Source organism: Pundamilia nyererei, unplaced genomic scaffold, assembly GCF_000239375.1.
Source record: "Pundamilia nyererei isolate P.nyererei 1_Seehausen unplaced genomic scaffold, PunNye1.0 scaffold00109, whole genome shotgun sequence".
NCBI classification, from domain to species: Eukaryota; Metazoa; Chordata; class Actinopteri; order Cichliformes; family Cichlidae; genus Pundamilia; species Pundamilia nyererei.
In genome coordinates this window covers 2,135,276-2,156,338 of record NW_005187510.1, presented here as the reverse complement: position 1 = coordinate 2,156,338, position 21,063 = coordinate 2,135,276, and the positions used below count along the sequence as shown (strand labels likewise).

The following is a 21,063-nucleotide window of genomic DNA, read 5'->3' as shown; positions in this document are numbered from 1 at the left end:
CTTCTGGTCTACTTTTGTATCTCAAGCTGTGGGCAAAAGGCAAGCTAAATATCTGTGAAACCATCATGGCCAGCAGCTATAAAAATGTCCTCATTAAAAACAGCCATCAAATTCATTTGAGTCCACGCTTGGGTGCAGAGGGCTTCTGGGTAGAGGACTAATGACTTGGAATTTAGTTGTCTGTCAAAAACAGACATGTTCTGTCCATCGTCACAACACCACCAAAAATAAACACGGAAATCCCTAAAACGACCCTTGGTTTGTGTTCCTGCTTCAGAAACCTCAACAAACAAGAGAGTTGAGGACACACAAAAAGGTGAAAAGTAGAAAAATCACTGTTCAACTTCCTCTTTCAATGTTACCACTAACCTTTTGTGGTCCTTAACAAGTAAATGGATCCAATTGCACTAAGTCTGCCAAAAAGAACCAGGACTCCTAATCAATTCCAGACAATCTGCAATTGGAGATTTCGACAGGGCCTGATCATGTTCCATAGTTCAACCTTGACTACAGACTTCCACAGCTCTATGTAGCAGTCAATGCAATCATTTTCGTGTCAGAAGAAGTAATTCATTCCCTCTTTCCACTGAGCATCACGTGTTTGTGAACCATACTTGGAAATGCAGCCTTTCCTTCAAATCTTTAGCAGTCACAATAGGCCTGAGGGACGGCATACTGCTGTGTGAAAGCAGTGGAAAATGTGTACTGTAAATTAGTCTGGAACAGTATGAACAACAGAATAACATATGCACTTCCTAACGTCAGAGATAACACTTACAAAGACAAGCGGGATTTCTCTTTATCTTTATAACTCTCTCAAATTGATGCCAAATCCTATAATTTTTCTTAATTACAAACAATTACTATAATCTTTTTTCCTTTCTCGCCGCTAATGCTCACTATAATTAGCATTTACTAAATTTCTTGGTTTCGGGGATGGATCCAAGGTCAATTTTATTTTAATGTAACTAAATTGAATTTCAAGCTAACAGTCAAATTAAGACCTACAGAACCCCCTGACCTCCATTTACCCAGCCAAAGAGAGCTGAAATGTTTATGTGTACTGGAGCAGCTGGGAACATCTAAAGCAATCCAAACCCTGACCTCTTACTGGAAGACAACTTGTAGTGAACTGGCCTTGACAGGTGGTCTTAAAAGTTTAGTAAGCACAGCAACCTGTAGAGACCTGGAAGCAGTTAAACCCCATAATACTTATCCCCAAGATGTGTGGGGTTAGCATGGCTGTGCACGGAGAGGCCAATAAACACTCATTTCAGGAAAATTCCTTTAATCGCAAAGCAGCTGTTCTTACTTCCTGCATCTTGAAGTGTAGCGATATTAAACAGTATTTCCTGTTAATCATTAATGATGTCAGTCAGTTTTCCTGTCAAACATATTCTACGTAGCAGCACACAGACATTCACAGCTTTCAAACCGGCCAGAAGTGGTTTTTGGTTACACATCCTCTTTGCAACTGACTTCATGTAGCAACTGCCAGCAACTTCCAGGAATTACTTGCCAACTAGTTGGGGAATACACATCCAATACAACAGACAACTATTGAGCAATGTGTGTTACTAACCTGATGCTAATGCACTGGTGAATTCTGCAGAAGGTCTCAAAGATGAAGAGCCGTGCGTTCTCGATGAAGTCCTCCAGGCAAGCAACCAGGAAGAAGTCATTCACAAGAACCTAAGAGACGGAAAGAAGTTCATGTTAGAGCACTGTACAACAGGTATGAAAGCAATGCTTATTTCTATCAATCTAGGACACTGGCCTAAAATACACACAACTCTGAGTTTGGACCAGACAGAGTGGAAAGTCATGAGTGCTTTGTCTGCCTCTTTTATTTAATGTCATATGTAATAAGGGGGAAAAGAATTCAGTTCACTTAAGCCCAATTCCAACTTGGTTTTTGCTGTAGTAAATAGGGTAGGAAGAACTACACTGTCTGCATTTTTGTTTCAGAATAAAGTTCCCTCTCTAAGTAATACACTTCAAAAACAACCACAAATCTTCAGATTCTACAACCACCACATTACACCATTCAGTAAGAACAGATGCAGCCACAGAGATGACCACCCTGTCAGCGACTTATCACCGGTCATCTGGGCTGTTGGTTCAGTGTCAACTCTCTCTCTCTCTCTCTCTCTCTCTCTCCTCTCTGTAGGATTGTCAAATTTCACAGCTACTGTCATCCAGCATCTGCAACACCACAAGCTAAATTCCATTCACAAATGACACTGATTTTTTTCAACAATATGTACTGGGGGAAAAAAAAAAAAAAAATCACCTGTGGCCGGTTACAATAACAAATGCAGCCTCATTTTGACTCTTACTGCTGCATATGGCCTATTCATCCATTTATCTACTATAAATGTTCATGTCCCAACTACGGTCCCAGAGGTACTACTGTATGAAATGCTCCCATTTCCCAGTGCTTACTGCATTCCAATGCACCAGTGAGAGCTATTTCACATCACAGACCTCTATCTTCAAAAGTTCTGTAAGGATTACCAGCTCTTTGTTTTCTTAAGCCTAGAAAGCTGCTATCTGCACAAAGTTCTGCTTGAATAAATCCCAACTACATGGCGCTATCAGGCAACACACGTTTTCAGCTATGACAATGCTTATCTAAGGCTGATAAACTTTGAACAGCTAAGTGCCCTAATTATTGTCATCTGGGATTCAGACCACAAAGCTTAAACAAATTCTGGAAGGGGCCCGAAGAGCCCATTTATGTGCAATCTGAGGGCCGGACTATAGGTAGCCCTATACTTTTCATTCTTTTGCCATGCAAGCATCTAACATCTGACAGCGATTCCAGATTTGGGTGGAGTGGGAAAGAAACAAATAACAACTTGTACAGCCTAACCAAGCTAAACTCCCTATTTGAAAGCACTTGGCTCATACTTTTGTACCGGCTGCAGTGAACTGAAGTTGGGAGAGCTGAAAACAATACGCATGTCGTGCTATTGCGGCAATCAGCAAATAAATGGGTGCCACTGTTCTCAGCGGATCAAATGTGAGGCACTACAAATGTTCATCAAGACAAAAACCAATTGCAGTGTGTAGTGGTTTACTTCAATCACTCCATGGTCTGTGAGATCCTTTAACCAATGAAACTATTCTCTTGCGTGTGACTTTTCTTTCCCCGCACAAATGTCTCACCGACTTCAAACAAGACCATTTTGGGAACAAACACATGTTTGCATAGCATCACAGTAATGCATTAGAGGTGCTGTTAAACACTTTGGAACCACCCAACTCGTTGTGAATTGGACAAGGTTAATAGAAGCCTTTTGTGCCAACTGGACATGCTCTGATAAGACTGACAGGTAAGCTAGTGTTAAAAGCACCTGGAATAACTTGGGCTCTGAGAGGAAATTGGGAGTGAGCATCTGTTTCAAGCACAGTCGAGTATGTAAACAAAACCCCACGAGGTGAGGTCAGGACCTACCCAGAGAGCTCCTAAAAAGAGCGTGCAAGTGTTTAACAAGGACGGCGGTGTCATATTTTAGTCAGTGTAGACCTTACAGAAAAATATTTTTTTCCCCACGTTGGATGTGTTCTTTTTTTTTTAAGTACATAATCACATAAAAACAAATTTGGCTAATTAATTTCGTTTTAAATTTCTCTATGTAAAGTAGCGACATGGTGAAGCAGATGACTCCATATTAGAGAAAAGAGAATAAATCTAAATGAAACAGAACCTTAAGTATACCACTGACATGAGTTATAAACATTTTCTCCTAAGAAAGAGCCATTTGATCAGGCCACATGTTTTTCATTTATCTGCAAGAGGCAAAAGATGAAACGGGGGCCAAATAGCCCTAAGTTTAGTCTTTCAATCCTCTGCACCTCCAAATTAGCACGTCATCTGGGAAAGCCAAATTGCAGTGTGTATGCAGAGAATGAACTAAGAGATTAAGTTCTACTAAATAAACACACAATATGTACATAGCAAAACAATCAGGACACCTGCTCCGTCTTTAAATTTGATTACTTACCACAGAATGTGTCCAGAATATCCTTTAGAGTATCCATGTATCTTATATACAAAGGTCACTAATGCAACAATCTTTGATAAACTGTGGCAACTGTCTAGTTTCAATGTACCTATTATTTTGTCTGTCACACACAAACCTGACAGAATTCAAATGTAAAAATTGCGCAAAATCTTGAATTAACCTTAAGAAAAAGAACACTGCTGGCAATATTTGAGATCAGAAGATACAAATTAAGCCTAATAACTCAATTATGCACCACAGTACCCAAAATTAAATTAAATTGACCTTAAAGTGAAAAATGAGTCAGAAGAGCCATTATTTCTTATTCACCCAGTCTAGTAACGCTTTCAAACAAAAACCTGTGGCATTTTTAAATCTCTAGTGGTAGAGTGGGGCCGTTTTTTAAGAGTGGGCTCCTGTTCTGCTCGTCTCACACTAAGCAGCAACCTCCAGAGCTAAAAAATGTAAACAATGCGAAAGTGCCCGAAAGAGAATTTCATGTTAAAACGATCAATTTTAAAGCGTTAGAACGCATGTTTACAATCTGGTGCTGGCCTCTATAGATGGTTTCCCCCTGTAAAAAATAAAAACAAAACAGAAAACAAACAACAGGGGTGATTTATTTTACTTTTTTTACTTTTTTGTTACTCCACCAGCCCAGACATTGGTGTGACCTCTTTGCATGACACGTGTCCCAGCAAAGGCAGCTGTAGCCAGTCTTTTGTATATAGTCAGTAATATAAAAAGACTGGACCAAGTTGTGTGCGTTTCTACTGCAAATTATTGAAATTGAGTGTATGACATGAAGGAGAACATGGACTAAATTAGCACTATTCTCTAGAAAAGACTGAACACAGACCTTGAATAGGTTTTGGGAAAAAGAGGGCAGAATGTTATTTTTATTTTGCATCATGTCTTTGCGGGTTTCTTCCGCAAAGTGAGCTGTAAATCTTATCTTGTTCAAGGACAAGTTCTCAAATCATCATGCTGTTCAGTGTGTTAAGCTTTGTAGTCAACACACAAAGAAGACTTTTACTGTAAGCTACTCATATTTCATATTAAGTTACATTTCATCATTGCAAACCGAAATTGAAATAAATGCTCTGAACAGTGGTGTTATGACAGATCTCCCTCTTAAACCGAGTGTCTGCACGCCTCTGCGGAGACTTGTGCTTATAAAGCTTTTATTGTTAACGACTAGGCTGATGGGTCAATTACAGGACATAGCATAATCTGACTGAAGCCTGAGTCATACAGTGTCCAAGGAGACCTCTACATATCAGACAGTGAGATACAAGGCCCAGCCTATCACTGCTCTGCCTCACTGGACCCACGCAGAACTGTGGCGAAAAGAATCGCTGTGTGAACGTGCAGAAGGTCACACACAGATGACACGATTACTAACCATTAATACTATGATGCTCTGTGTGAAAGTTCAGGGGTCTGACCCACAAATCAGACGTCCTCAGAAGACCCCCATATTGTCACGCAGATGAACAAAAAAACCAAAACAACATTTCTTCTCCATTTGGGAGCAAAATGATGAATTTACTGTTGGTGAGATGACTGAAGTGGGTACTCACCGATTCACATTCCCTGAGCTTCTTCTGAGCACTGTCAAAGTCAAAGTTCACGTACAGGCACTCCACAAACTCTGTAATCGGATCTTTGTAGGTGTAAGATTCCTGAGAACATAAAAATCACAGGTACAAACATATTTGTGTGTCTAAGTTAGAAAGTTAGGGCTCATCGACAGTAAGGTGCAAGTAGTTTATACAGTTTATTTAGAAATAAATATGACAAATATAGCATAAATATAACGTGAATCACTATCTGTATATGAAGTTCAAGCGTTTTACAATGTAGTCAGAACCACCACCTGCTGGACACAATTGCTAAATAAATGAAACCATGCTCTGAACTCTGAAGGGCTCTAAATTTCTTAACTCACATAAGGCTATAGAGCAGACAGTACTGAGGACATCTTTTATTCATTACCAACAGCCAATCAAAACAGTGCTTAGATCTCTGAACCAGCTACTGTCATTGGTAGATAAGGCATGGGCACACAACAGTTAATCAGTTTACTGCCATTCATCAGGAGTTCAAGGCTTCTCTTGCTTGACTCAAACTATAATATATTTTGTGCTTTAAGTGAAGTGTTAGCAATGCTATTGGGTTACATGATCAGTTACCCACCCTTCAAAGCCAGTATGGCCAATAAGTAATGACCTAATAACTGTGCACCCTGTGACAGATTTTTTTTGTGTTTTTTTACCTGTTGTATGACCTTCACCAAATCCTTCAGAACTTGCCGACGTTTACGGACATCCTTGTTTGTAATGACCGCTGTAGTTAGGTAACGCAAGATGTGGGGGCACATAGTCTGGATAGCATTGAGGTATCTGGAGTGAGGTAGGATGAAAGCAATCACTTATAAGACCAACGTAAGCATAGATGTGATCTTTACAAGGACACATAATATAACATTTTGGGATTCTTATCAGGCTCCTGGCATTTTCAACAGAGAAAATCCTTTTCAGCTAAACAGATAAATGTCCTAACGGGACCTTCATTGGGTCGGCCTGGGTTCAAGTTTTAGCCATTTCTTTCATTAGCATCTTAGGGGGGGATTCTGGCAAGAAGATACAGATCAGTGAGCAGGGACCTGCCCAGTAGCTGAAACTCAATCCAAGAGGGACTGATGCTCCAAGCACAGGTCAACTTGCTAAGGGCTGAACACGAGAGAGACAACACTGTTTCAGGCTCATTATAATCCCACACCAACTGTGGAGATACTGTTTCTGTAAAAACATGCTGCACGCACAACAACTGGACGCAATATTAAAACCACCTGCCTAGTATTTGTGACATCAAAACAAATCCAAATTAGAGACATGGACATTTAACTACACTTCTTTCTGATAGCACTTTGTGGTATTGAGGGAGTCTGGGGGGGGGGGGGTAGCATCAGGTCCTTTAAGTAATTTGAGTTGCAATGTTGAAACTACGTGGACTTGTTTTTAACAACACAACCCACACATGTTCAAACAGATTGAGATCTGGGAAATTTGGATGCCAAGACAACATGGTCATATTCCCAAAACCATTGTTGAAAAATGTTTGTGGCAGAATGTAATATCCTGCTGGAAGAGGCCATTTCCACCAGTGAATACCACTGCCATGAAGGGGTGAACATCTTCAGCAATGTTTAGGTAGGTGCTATGTGTCAAAGTAATCTTAACATGCGTTCCAGGACGCAAGGTTTCCCACCAAGACATTACTCCAAGCATCACACTACTTCTGCCAGCTTGTCAGCTTTCCATAGTGCATTGTGCTGCTGTCACTGCCTCAGGTTAAGGACCAGCAAGCTCTTTGCTGTTCACATGGTGTAAAAGTAAATTGTGATTTACCTTCTTTCATTACTCCATGGCTGAGTTCTGATCTGCTTGCATGCTCTTTATAAATAATTTTGACAGTGGACTGGAGTCATCGTGTACTCTGCCCAGTCTGTGGCTATCCAAGAAAATATGCACCAAGTTGCAATTCACTGTGTGTTCTGACAGTTTTGTAATACCCAGTATTAAAATGCCCTTATCATGACTTTAAGAGGGTTTGCAATCCTTTAGTGTGCAGTTTAATTTTTTTTGTAAACGGTTAGCAGACTTTTGAAAGCCACGGTCCTTAGCCAACTGAATTCACCTAATTGTTTAGCCCAGGTAGGTTCCTTCAGTTCTCCATAGCTAAGGCCAAAGGAGCACATGTTACTCAGAGAAGCGGTTCTAAACCAGGCTTAATTATCAAAATCAATTAAAGGGACAGGGGAACCTGTGGCATTTGTGAAGTTCAGTCTAAAAATGGCAGTGGGCTACCTTTAAAAAGCCACTGTTGGCCTGGTTTTAGGAGAGCTCCCTTTCTTGCTTTGTAGTTGCTTGACTCCCGTGAAGAAGAAGGAAAAAAAAAAAAAAAAAACCCACAACGCTCCCTGCTGTGTTCCTGATTAACTTACACCTACTCATTCTCCTGGGGGCTCCAATAACAAGCAATCTTGCATGAATCACTGTACCATAGCCTTCTTGGTGCATTCACTCTAACCCACTTAGGAGACTTGTTTTTTTTTTTAGTTTTCAGGCAACAAGCATCACTGCACTGGTTTACTGAAGATGCTACTGAGGCATGCAGCCAAGAAATCAACTATGAGTTCAGGTTTCCTCTATTTAAGGAGTCTGTGTGAGAACACAGGAACAGGTCCCGTTTTACAGCTTGTAGGAAAAAGAAAGTCATGTCAAACATCCCAAGGAGGGATTTCAACAATCAAGTAACACAGGGTGTACTACTGCAGTAGTGTTTGACCATTTTGCACCAGTCTTATACTTTGTTACTGGATATTATTTCCCCTGAGGTCTGCGCACTCTGTCAATAGTACACAAACAAGGCTTTGGACCAACATTTGCTGACTGCAGGGGTAAGGGAGGTCAAATGTGGAGCTGAAGGCCAACCACTGGTCACCAACTTCAGCCAAAGGAAGTACTGGTCAAGAGATGGGAAACAAGAGCCAAGCCAAGCCTCAGCGGGGAAAACATGAGGTTTCAAGACTGTGAAACTGCAAAGCACACAAATCTACCTCAGTTTGTCCAAACAGATGGCTGGGTGAGCTTTTCATGAGTAATTATTGGGCAGGCCTCCTTAATCATCCACAATAAAATTAAAAACTGAGTAAAATTCAGGGAACCAGACATTTGAGTGTGCTGTGTTGTGGTTGCCTGTCATACTGTCTGTGGAGCCCAATCATCTGTACAATTATACAAGCCTGCAATCAGAACAGGGGAGGGAGCTAAGACATCAAAATAGGTGGTGTGCAAATTTTAACACAGTGTAGAAAGTTTCCGATCTGCGATACATATGGCCTGGTTCTCGACTTGGAGAGTAAACAGACCACACGAAAACACACTTCAGAAACCACTTTGAAAAAACCAGCAGTGTTTCATGAGGAAGCCCACCACCAAAAAAAACGTGTCATGACAGAAAACAGTTTCCCTCTAAATCAAGTTCAGCGTGTAAAATGTTTTATGAAGCATTTTGATATATACAAGTCAGATAACACGTTAGAGGGTCAAAATATAACACTGTAACCACAGCATATCATTTTTTTTTTTAGTCACGGCCATTCTTAAAATGTTAAAAAAATAAAATAAAATAAAAAAATTTCGAGACATTATCTCATTTGCATTTGTAATGCTAAACCACAAAATGCCATTCTGAGTGTAGTTTAAACAGCCAACAGGGCCGAGTCTCAACCACACTGCAAAACTGTGCCTTTCTTCTTTTAGACATTGTTCAGGGGAAATGTATCTGATCTTTTCAACTACTTCCTGGGATTGTTTCAACAGTTTTCAAATTCCTCTCTAAAAGAATGATTGAAGTCAAAAGACTGAAAAAAAAATATAATAAAAATGGTACTTACTGTGGCTGATACAGAAAGAGCTCAATGATATTGTCCCTGCCCTTGGGGTGGTTGAAGAAGACAAACAAAGACCAGTGAATGAGCCACGTCCTTTGCTGAAGAGACTGGAGAGGGGAGCTGACGGTCTGGACACAGCCAAGGCCAAGGCAGAAACCCAGTCGAGCATGAAGACAGACACGAAAGAAGGTCCAAAAGAGGCCACCAAAAGGCAAAGAAAAAAAAAGAAAGTCATTTTATATCACAAATATGTTTCAAGACAGTTATATTAATGCTCTTCTCATCTTCAAAACAAAGAAATCACCTCGGCTTCCAAAGAAACACCGATAATGACTTAACACAAATCCAAGTTCTTAAGCAGTCAGATGAGTGTGTGTGGCAAGAAATAAAACGCCACAGCAGAGCTGTACTGCAAGTGAAATGTCAATACGGGAGTCTATGTAAGGGAATCTAAATGTGGTATCAAATTCTGAGAAGTGGGGCATTTACGTTGTTATCGATAGTCTCTCTCAGGCGGGTGAGATCCTCCATGGCTGCCTCCCAGTTCTGCATCAGGATCTCAGAGGCCAGTTTGCCCCACAGCGAGTTCAGGGCATTCCTGTCTGTAGATGGGACCTTGAAACGGACAACATGATACATTTGTTAAACTGATGACACAGTCCCACCTGCAAAACAAGTGTTTTTCCACATTACTTGACAGACCAAATACTAATTAAGGTTGTTCTCATACAGGCTGGCAGACCAAGCGGCAACATCTGCATCCATACGCAGCAAGCCAGGGCTTGTCACCATTTGCTTGGCTTCAGTAGCAGTGTTGTATGATACAGTAACTTTTCTCATTTATACCCTTCAAACCAATTAAATTATGTCATGGCAGGGGAATGGAGCTTGACAGACAAGAGAAATGAATTATGAAAGACTTTAATAGAACCACATTCAAAGCACTTTTGGGTAAATTGCCACATTAAGGACATATTTGAAGAATGTGTCACTGAAATTTCCTGAACAGTCCTACAGAATTATAGCATTTGGTTGGAGAGTTCATTTGACTGGGTAATGCCAATAAGGTCCTCAGGTTTAAAAACGCTTCAGCAAGATGAAACATTGTTTAAAATTCGAATTGTATTTATTGCAAGGGGATACTTTTGACTTGTTTGCTATCAGAACTAATCCAAAGATTATATCTCATAGATTGATAAAATCAGGGCACAAATCGGAGACTGTTCTAAATGAATGTGGCACATAGGTCATGACTTTTTATTTGCTAGCATGGCTGTGTAGTTAGGATGTTGCTGAATCAAGATCGCACTGCCCAAGTCTGTGCAACAGAGCGGCACAGGAGTGATCAAATAAGTCTTCATTAATATTTAAATGATCCAACTTCAAAATATCCAAGAAAATTGGAGTTGTTAGTATTTCTTGCAAATATTGCTGCTCTTTAAACAAGAAATGAAAAGTGCCACCCATCACTTTCAATAAATCTGGACAACTCTGTCTTAATCACAAGGTAATTAGGCTGAAATATGAACCAAGGCTAACAAGACACATCTTTGAGAGGATAATTACTCTCAAACGTGTTGCAGGCTACAGTTTCTGATTCCCAGAACCCAGCTAAAACAAACAAACAAAAAAAAAAGAAAGAAAGAAAAGAATCCTGTAATGAAACGCAGGTTGAGAATGCCTCTGAACCTCTGCGATGCAATCACTCTGTAGTGGACCACTGGACTACACCCTAGGGCTCATGGGAAACTGTGCGCCACAGTAGTCCACGATAACACCAAACACCAGACGCATTGACATGAGTCAAGCAGGAAGTCGGGGTGGGTGTCTGTGGAGCGTCCAGAGAAACCTAGATGCTAACCAAACGCCCCTGTACAACATCGGACAGCTGCTGTAGTAGACTGTGAGACACGACAGATGCACACACGCAGGAAACGCTTCAAACAAAAAGGAAAAATAAGAGAACAGGTTTCCGCTGAAACTGAAATTGGTGATTATTTGGCTATAAAGGGATTTCTTGCTTAGCAAAAAACAGCTACAGTCTGATAACATTTCATCAAGCTGTTATAATATGAGATGATGGCAGGTAAAGGGAAAATATTTGGAAAATCTCTTGTGGTATTCCCCCAAAGGAGAAAACAGTAAGATGCTGTGTGCATCCAACCAGTCGGAGCAGCGCTCTTTGATCACAGAGCACGTCTCTGGTCTATAATGAATGATTTTTTTGAAGGGGGGTTTGCAGAAGTCACAAGAAAGATCAGCATTGTAGCTCTGAGAAGAAACTGGCTATGCTGCCGATATAAAGGTCAGCGTTTCATCTGTTCTAGTGTTTTGTTTTGTTTGCTATTTTTTCTCTCTTGGAAGTCCCTGCCTGCTACGTTTGGCTGACCTCCAGGTCATTATGGCAGCTTTCTACACACACACACAGTCTGGCTTTTCACTAGTCGCCACGCTAGAAAAGTTTCAATACCTGGGTTTTTCCAGCAGTTACCTTAAGTTTCCATTGGTTTGTGAAATGGGCACATTTTCGCTGACTGACCAGCAACAATAAATTTACTGTGCTGGGGATCCGTCGGGATACTCAATCTTTATTCTTAACATTCAATCCCTGCATTAAGTGATGATATGAATAAGTTGCTCTTTTCGGGCTAGGCCACACTGTAACAAGACCTGAGGCATGGATTTTGCAAGGCTGGCTTCTTTCGTTTAATTGACTGGGTTTCCCACGTTAAATGACTTTATGGAACCTCACCTCTCCCATACGGAAGGGGGGGGGCAGACAAGGGGCCTGTGAGGATGGGAGGTCCACAAAAACACAAAAAAAAGACAGGAGAAGAGGGAGTAGTGCACAGAGTCTCACTAATGAAACCCATTTCTACCTATTCCCCTTTCTAAAAAGCCTCTCGCATTGTCAAGAGTAAGCAACAGATATCCAGTTACAGAGGCTGGAAATGAGGAAACTAACAATTTGAGGGTTAAAAAAAAGGGACTCTGCTGGACTTTGAACAGCATACCTCAATTAGAGCAATTTTGGTTTATTTAGACTGAGTTGCAACGCCATAAACAACTGTTGTTGGGATAGTGGGTCATACGCCTTGCAAGCTTTTGAAGACTTTTCTTACACGCTATTGATTTGTCTCTTCCCTTAACAGATCTGAGCACATCAGTAAAATACCCAACTGCTTTGGGCTAAAAGAGTTGTTTGTAGGGAAGAAGGTCAATCGTTGCCAAGATTTTCAGGAGGGGAACAGAGATGTGCATGACTAGTAGGACTGCCACGATTAGTCGACTAGTCACGATTACGTCGACGAATGTAATAGTCGACGCGTCATTTGAAGCTTTGAAGCCAAGATCCCAAAAGACGCAGGAATAAGTAGTAGGATTTAAGAGTGTAATAACGGACTGAAACAGAAGACGGCAGCACTGCATGCACAAGGATGCCAGCTGCCGTTAAACCCCGAAGAAGAAGAAGACGTGTCCGGTATCGTAGCTGTGTCCAAATTCAGGAAGCGCATCTTCCTGTGCCTGCATTTGTAGGCCAATTACATTACAGCGACACAACGAAGACTGTCCAAATTCCAAGACTCCGACAAATGTGGCCTTCATTTCCCCAGATTGGGGATGGGTCGGGTGTATGCTTCATGGCCCAACCTATCGACCATCAAAATAATCGCTTGTGGCAGCCCTAATGACTAGGCAGAGTCACTGACATCCAAAAGACAGGATGCAGTGCCGTATCAAATGCTAATGAGGACAGAAACAACCAAAAATGGTCTTAATATTTTTCACTCTAATAAACAGACAAAATGTTGATATTATTCTGCCTGGCCTGCTTTAGCACAAGTCCTTGCTTTACCACACAGCTAAATGCTGAAACAAAAGAACAACAAAGCTAGAGGACAAGTGAGTGACACTTTGAAACCACCAACTATGCAGGCTGCTTCCATCGCTCATTATAGGACATTCAGCTCCAAGTTTAACTCACAAACACTTGATCTAAGATCACACACAAGGAGTAACAATAGAGTTTAATTTCTGCAGGGCATTTTGATTTATTCCAAATGACTTTAGTCAACAAATTGTACAAGCTTGGAGAGTCCCCTACTTGTCACAAAAACACCACGATCACTGATCATTGCACTTACCAAAACTTGGCAATTGTGATTTTTTTAATGCATCCAGGTGAGTCCACTCTCATTTTCTGATTCTATACACAATATGTCTTTGTGTTTGTAAAGTAGAGGCCACCCGATATGAGGTTGCTTTCTTTTTTTTCCTTTTTTTAAAGAAACAAGAGTGATACTAATATATCCTCCTGGGCATTTAAAAAAATGTTTATGGATATTTTTTCTTTCAGACAAATTAAACATAATCAGATTTCCCAGGCATTTATTGGGTGTAGTTATAATTCCTTAATAAGATAACATGACATTGCCGTTTACCCCCCACCTTTTTATTTTAATTGTCAGAACATCCAGTGGATTACTCATTAATGCTCTGCCCAACTCAGCTAAGATCAACTGTTTGTGTTTCTGGCGTTCCAAACGTGTGTTGTGTTGCCAACAGGGAAGATGCAAAATTCCTTTCGCTGGACAAAATAAGCATCATCAAAATTCATAATATGGTTGAAGGGTGTTTCTCGTCTCTTTTTTACCTTTTTAATTTTCATTTATTAGCGGTTTTAAATACTGATACCACTACATTGGAAAAACAGCTAATATCAGCCAGTACATCAGCCTCACAAATATGTCAGTCAGGCTCCATTATAGAGAACATAGAGAGCGTGCATGTGCATAAACTGAATACTGGCAGTGGTCTCGGTGAACAGTAATTATCTTTCTCTGCGAGACAATCACTGGACTTTGAAACATCTTGAAAACTACTTAATAAAACTTTGGCTTTGTCCTCCAGCTCATCACTCCAAATTCAAAATAGAAAGATAGCTGTATGATGAAGACAGCTATTAATTACGTACAGTTAATTTTCATCCCCCATGATAATCACACACCCTCTTAGAAACACCTTGCAAATTGCATGAAACCCTCTTAATGGTAACTGGGAGATGCCTTGCATAACTAAGTACATAAGCTCAGAAGTCGTGACTAGCGACTCTCTGGCCACAGCACTCAAATCAATAAGCTGTCTACTGAGTCCCGCCCCGTGAGAAGACTACAGACAGATTATGCAGTCCGCCACTGATCACTTGGCCCAGTAAAAGATCCTACTCAAGTCCTAGAGCAGCAGTCTCCTCCTAATACAGAAGACGTGCAGGGAATTGAACAGGCAATGATGTAAGCTTTTCACATTCAATTACTTCTAAGTGTTCTTTTCCTCTGCTATGCAAGCACTGGCATATGGAGGAATTAAAGCTATCTGGCAAACCTAATGTGACGTTCAATTTTAATATATCAGACGAACGCCTTGAGCTAGTATATAAATGAGGATAGAAAAATAGTACTGGCACTCTGTTAAGTGAAGGGGTACCGGTTATCAGCAAATGCCACCATTCATGTACAATAGATTGTAAATGTGTTGAATGTGTGCGACCAAAGCTGAAAGCTTACCAAGACACGGAAGAAGTAGAGGTACTCTGCAGCACCAGAGTAGTTTCCACACTCGTACTGGAACTTGGCATACCTGTACAGGGTGTCTAAATACTCCTGACGAAACTGCAAGAGAAATGCAGCATAAACACAAATGTTACAGAGACAATGTGAATTGCTGACAAGGTGAAATGGTAAGACTAAAACTTTATAAATACCATTTCTAAAGGGGACATTGGTATGTATTGAGACCTTTTCTACAGTAAAAAAAAGATGAAATCATTGAAATGTTGACCGATTATCAAAATTATATGATAATTCTTTACAGAACATTATTTGTACAGGCATTATACAGTTGTAAATTATGTTTATAAAGCTTTTGATCATATAAGTAAACAGGTGATGTGGTGATGGTGTCCTGTTTCACTCACTCGTTAGCATTTTCACCACTTGTTCTCTTACTTTCTCTAGTTGTTTGGTTCAACTGAGAAAACATTGTGGCTTGGGTTAAAATGAAACAAGTTAGGAGAGACCGTAGGCGAGGCCCCAGTTTCACTACTGCCACAAGCAGTGTGTCACAGGAATGTGCTCAAAGACAACTTCCATGTATCTCAGGTTTTAAAAAATGGCCGCATTTCATGCTATTAGAATCATGATGTGAGCTTACGATCAGGAACAAAATAGCAATGTCAAGTTTTAAACCATCATTGCATTAAATAAAAAGTAAATAACATGAGCTGGTATCATCAGAATGTAATCAGCTGAAATACAAATATATATATTAACACATTATGGATAAAATTCTGATTTTGTTTTGTTAAAAGTAAAATAAACACAAAAGTTTAACAACAGTCATAACAAAAACTCCAGAGAAACACAAATGACCTATAAATTAAATCAGAAATATGACAATATTCCATATTTATTTGTTGCATCTGAATAATTCCCTGCTGTGGTGGCACACTGCTAAGTCATTTTTTTCCCAATGAAAAGGAAGGGAATATTTAAATTAAAAAAAGCAAAACAAAACAAAACGCCTTCCAAGATGTGGTTATATGAACTATATATTATATATGGGGCTATCATTTCAAGCCTACATGTCTTCCTATATTTAAATGTCCTTCCTGTCCAGTATTTCAGAGCAGCGTGAGCTGACGTCAAGCCATTCAAGAAGATTCAGAACAACCGTGACAGGCAGCGAGTGCCTTTTGCCGCCCAAGCCTTTCCCAGTGCATACTGAGGGGCTCTGAGCTCGGGCTGTGTCGAGGTACACTGAGGACAGCACGCAGGTCAGCGGGATACCGGAGTAGGAGGGGACCGATGGAGGGGAGGGTAAGAAGCCAAACATCACGGTAAATATAGAACCTCCGGCATTCTTGCGGCTCTATCCACGAGTCCCGAGCTACTCCGTTTATTCTTAACAATTCACCACAGAATGTAAATGTCCACAGAATTTGTGCAAGCCATACAAACCCCGAAAATGAGTTAAGGGTTTTGGGAAGTAATTTTGCATTTCCCTGCTCGGCCTGTCCCTCCCGCTTTGCCCCTAAAACAACCATGAGTTCACACAAGAGCCATGGGAAATGCAGCGAAGAAGTGAGATGTCAGCAAATCAGGCCAACTTACGTTATGTTTCTCTGCCAAATAGTCAAAGAGCATTCGTCCATCTCTGGAAGACAGAAACAAAAAGAAGAAAGCAAGACAGTTCCTTTAGTTAGAGACCATTTAACTTGAGTTGCCGTTTGGCTAAGGAACTGGCATTTAGACCATCATTCAGGTATATTTTTCCACTTTTGGGCCAAATCAAGAACCATACATAAATGAAGACCATTTCACTTTTAAAATGGTGTGATAGGCTGTTTATTACATTTGGTTTGGCCAACATAAATCTATGTTAGCCATGTCAAACAAATGATGTCTGGTGAATAAAGTGAATACTGATTTTTCAGCACAGCCTCTGTGTCTCTATGGGTTTGTCAAAATAAAGGAATGCACTGGCTTCCCTTAACTGTTCTCTCCTGAATGCATTTTACAACTTTGCCTGTGACCTAAAATCTATTTATGTGAACACCACATAGAAACTATGTGTGTGCCTGGGTTGAGTTCGCTTTCACAGTGGGAATGAATGAGTGTGCATTTACTGGCACAAGTGTGATGTTTGTTAAATGAAGTTGATTTAGGCTCTGAAGCTAAAGATCCTTTATATCCACCCTCTACTGTGAAATTTCAGCCCACTGTCCACGCTAGTAACACATATTGCGATCACTTAACACACCCACTAGCATGTGCAGTTCTTGCCACAAAACACAGTTTCTTAATAAGGCTCCACATAAGAAATATCCTGAGGCCAGAAAAGATTTACTCAGGTAAGACGACTGGCCAGTGGCTGGGGCTGATCAGGCTGAGGACAGTTATATCATTAGTGGGGATCCAGTTAACCCTCTATTAACCTTTATTTCCTGACAAGCAGTTTTCTTGTAGGGTTCTTGAAAAGACTGTTGTTGCTGTCAATTGGTGCGGCATAAATAAAATAGAAAACACAGTACACCTGAGTTGAGGACAGAGGCAAAGTAACAATTTCAATTTGCTGGTGATTAGAGTTATATAATTACCATGTACCAGGCAGACATCCTCCTACTCCCTGTCCAGTGGGCTACTTCACACTAACAAAACAGTCTGTGTTGACAAGTAGACATCTGAACAGCAGCTCAGATTGCATTTAAAAGCACATCCACAGCTTACTGATGGTTGCTTTTATACACTAATAACCCATGCTTGTATCATTTACTTAATTAAGTATGTCGTTTCTATATGCAACCCACGTGGGGGGAATAGACAGATCCATTTCTCCTACTACGTGTGATGTGATCTTACTAGATTTTTCCACATATTGCTCATGTTTGTGGTCTTACATGCAAAAGACTTGTTGCATATGTGGCAACAAGTGTGACTATACTCAAGTGTAACCACAGCTTTCCCAATCCTCACTAAGAGCAGGCTGTGTGTGTCTGTTGGATGGCGGTGCTGCTGCTCCTGCCCTTCACACAGAAGCTCCAAAAGAGAGATCTCTCTTCTGGATTGGGAACATGGAAAATGCATCATAGACAACCGTCTTAATCTTAACGTAAATTAGAAAAGAAATTGGTGAGATAAAATTTGAGATAAATTTAATGTAGTAAAGTTAAACAGGAAATGTCTTATTTATTTCTCCAGTATCAAGAGTAAAACTGACAACATTACAACTTCATGGCACTCCAGTGTTTAATCATTGAAACCCTAGGCTGTTTAACAGTGTTTAACAAACTGATGATGTAAAAGATCCAATCTGTCGCTTTGCACCCATCAGGAGATGTTAGCACACACACACAAAACCCCCCACCAAGCAATCAGTAGCTTGTCTACTCAAAAACCCCAAAGTGGTTTTCAGTGCTTTAACAACTCCAAACAAATGAGAACATAAATCACTGGTCATCCTAATGGTGATTATATTCCACAGAGTGTATCCAATAATGACAGATTGTTTATAGATATGGTAAAACATGATTTACTATGACAGCTGAGTTTGGATTACGGCTTCAGAAGAAGTCTAAAAAAAAAAAAAAAAAGCCCGGGTAAGTGGTAACTTCAATACAAACTATAGGATGAGAGTTTTAATCTAACACACTTGGGGAAACTGTTTGATGTGAATCTTCTGCTAAACCATTTAACCTTTTATTTCCAGCACCAGGTGATCCTATATATGAGGCATAACGTTAAAAACAAGCAACTGCATTAAGCAGAATTTAGTCCAATTTTTAATTAAAGACAACTAACCCCCGGTGAGTTTCCTATTGTTTTATAAACCAAGAAAAGATTGATGTAAAACATAAGACAGAAACTTTCTTCCTCACTTTGTGCTGACAGCAAACGAACAATAAAAAGACAAGCGCTAATACACTGTTGCCACTATCAGGCTTTGAATCTCACACAACAGTTTCTACATAAATTTGTGCAGCCAAAGCACAAACCAGAAAGACATTAAACTAGAAAATGATCTTGATAAACCCTACACACTCTTGCCAAGAAACAAATGAACAGATAAAGCTGGATATGACTGTTTTAATTGAAATACCACAAAACAGTCCCGATAAAGTTAATCATAACATTATCCATCTGCCTTTTTTTTTTTAACTTATGTCTTCCTGAGAAGGCTAAGTACATTTTTTGTTCAATGTGCAGCTCCTTGGACTTCATAAAATCCATTAGCTATGCTGCTGTGCCGGTTTTACTAACCCAAGAGCCAGTAAATTTTACAAACTCCTCATGTTTGGCATAAAATCTGTTTTGGGACACTAATTAAATACAGCTGAATGATATGTTTAGAGTAGGAAATAACAGATTCTACCTGGTTGACTGCATCTGCCTTGTTGTCTCAGGGTCTTCAAACATCTTCACGATGGGTTCGGTCTCTGACTGCAGCTGCTTTAGCTGGGCCACAACCTCTGTCCTCTTCTCCTTCAGCGCTGACACAGGAAAGAGAAAGAAAGTCATTAGATGCAGCAACACTATAAACTAGCAATCAATACACCAGTACTAAAAATGGCTGTAAAACCAAGTTTACTGATAAATCAATTTTGAATAAGTGTGTAGAGTAGTGCATGTTTCAGCTCTGGAGAAACCGGGATAAGCCACTGAGCAGCACCACTTACTATGGGGAATTTCCTTCTCAGCAAACAGGCTTCTGTACACATCCATAGCAAAGTCCACCATGTTTGTGTCACTGAGGAGGTCCAATTTCCCACGAAGTAATTCCTGCTCATTGTAGATCTAAAAAACATGTCAAATAATAGGAAACAGAACAGAGGACAGAGTGTTTTGTACATTAATTCAAACCCTGAGATTCAAAGTTACAAAGACTGATTTTCTTTTAAATTATTATAAAGCACAATGTACTGAATAAATTTAGCACATCTCCTCCATAACGTCGGGCAATACATTAACACTACAGAAGCCATGATGCTTACTTCAAAAGCTGACAATTATTTTGTATTTGTAACAGCGCACTCTCTTTGTTGGCTATAGCCGATTCAACTAAAGGCGGCAACAGTTAAACCAATAACGTCTAGTATGCTATTTTCCGTAGATAAATAGTTTCAGACGACCGGGAAAAAACTTGCTCGTCTTATTAGCTTTCTGCATCAATCTGCTGGCCACAAACGTTGTATTAAGTGAACCAAAACGTCCAAACTAAATGACTATTTCAGCACTGGGCATGATTTTTTTTCCAGTTGTTCGCTTTTTCAGGTTTTGGGGTTTAGCTTTACCGGAGAGAAAGAGGACTACAGTATGTTTCATCGCCCGGCACATTCACACGGCAATAACACTGAACCGAATAAGGACAAGTCTGGTACCACCGCCAAACAACTCTGTAAAACCAGCTGCTTCGAGTTTAGAAAACGTGGACTCATACACTTAGCTAAACTTAAAACTTGCATTTAAAACTTCAAAAAAAAGCGTGGTTTTACCAGTGTAAAGTGAATCACAATCAAATGCACAACTTCCGACTCGGGTCTTTCAAATATGGAACAAATTGAATTCTTAAGTGTGACACTATAGCTCATAAAATCTCGTGTTATACGGTTTTCCTTCAGCCATATACATAAATCTTTACGCTAAACGTTGATCTTCTCTTTTTAAAAACTCCTCGACGTTTACAGGCTTTGTTCAAACGGTAACTTTAACTTTATTTATTTATTTTACTTTGAATGTCGTTCCTACATTTCACACTTCCGGTTAAATGTCGTTTCTTTACAAAGCGGCAAACAATGTGGCTCGTGGAGTACATGGGTTTTTACAGCAGCTTAAACACCGACATCTGCTTGTTAAAACACCAAAAAAAATGTACCGAAATGTTAAAGTTTTCATCTACTTCGTACCTCTTTGACAGACAGGAATTCCAGCAGAGGAAAAACGAGATGTCGGTCTAAAAAGTGGGCAATTTTGGTAGTGAGGTCGTACTCCGCCATGTTTGCTCCGGGGGAAAGGGAAGTAGTAGAATGACGCAGCTGTT

The 21,063-nt window shown here is 40.1% G+C and overlaps 1 protein-coding gene across 1 annotated transcript in view; it reads right to left on the bottom strand.

Moving 5' to 3' along the window:
* eif3ea (eukaryotic translation initiation factor 3, subunit E, a) overlaps positions 1 to 21,063 on the bottom strand; it is a 27,599-nt gene extending 6,536 nt beyond the window's left edge. The window contains exons 1-10 of the mRNA XM_005741324.1: positions 20,930 to 21,063; positions 19,703 to 19,820; positions 19,399 to 19,516; positions 16,641 to 16,683; positions 15,036 to 15,140; positions 9,961 to 10,086; positions 9,475 to 9,599; positions 6,289 to 6,415; positions 5,594 to 5,695; positions 1,583 to 1,692 (exon numbers count right to left, since the gene is read on the bottom strand). Coding sequence (XP_005741381.1) covers positions 1,583 to 1,692; positions 5,594 to 5,695; positions 6,289 to 6,415; positions 9,475 to 9,599; positions 9,961 to 10,086; positions 15,036 to 15,140; positions 16,641 to 16,683; positions 19,399 to 19,516; positions 19,703 to 19,820; positions 20,930 to 21,019 — 1,064 coding nt within the window. The 5' untranslated portion in view covers positions 21,020 to 21,063. The remainder of the gene's footprint in view (positions 1 to 1,582; positions 1,693 to 5,593; positions 5,696 to 6,288; positions 6,416 to 9,474; positions 9,600 to 9,960; positions 10,087 to 15,035; positions 15,141 to 16,640; positions 16,684 to 19,398; positions 19,517 to 19,702; positions 19,821 to 20,929) is intronic.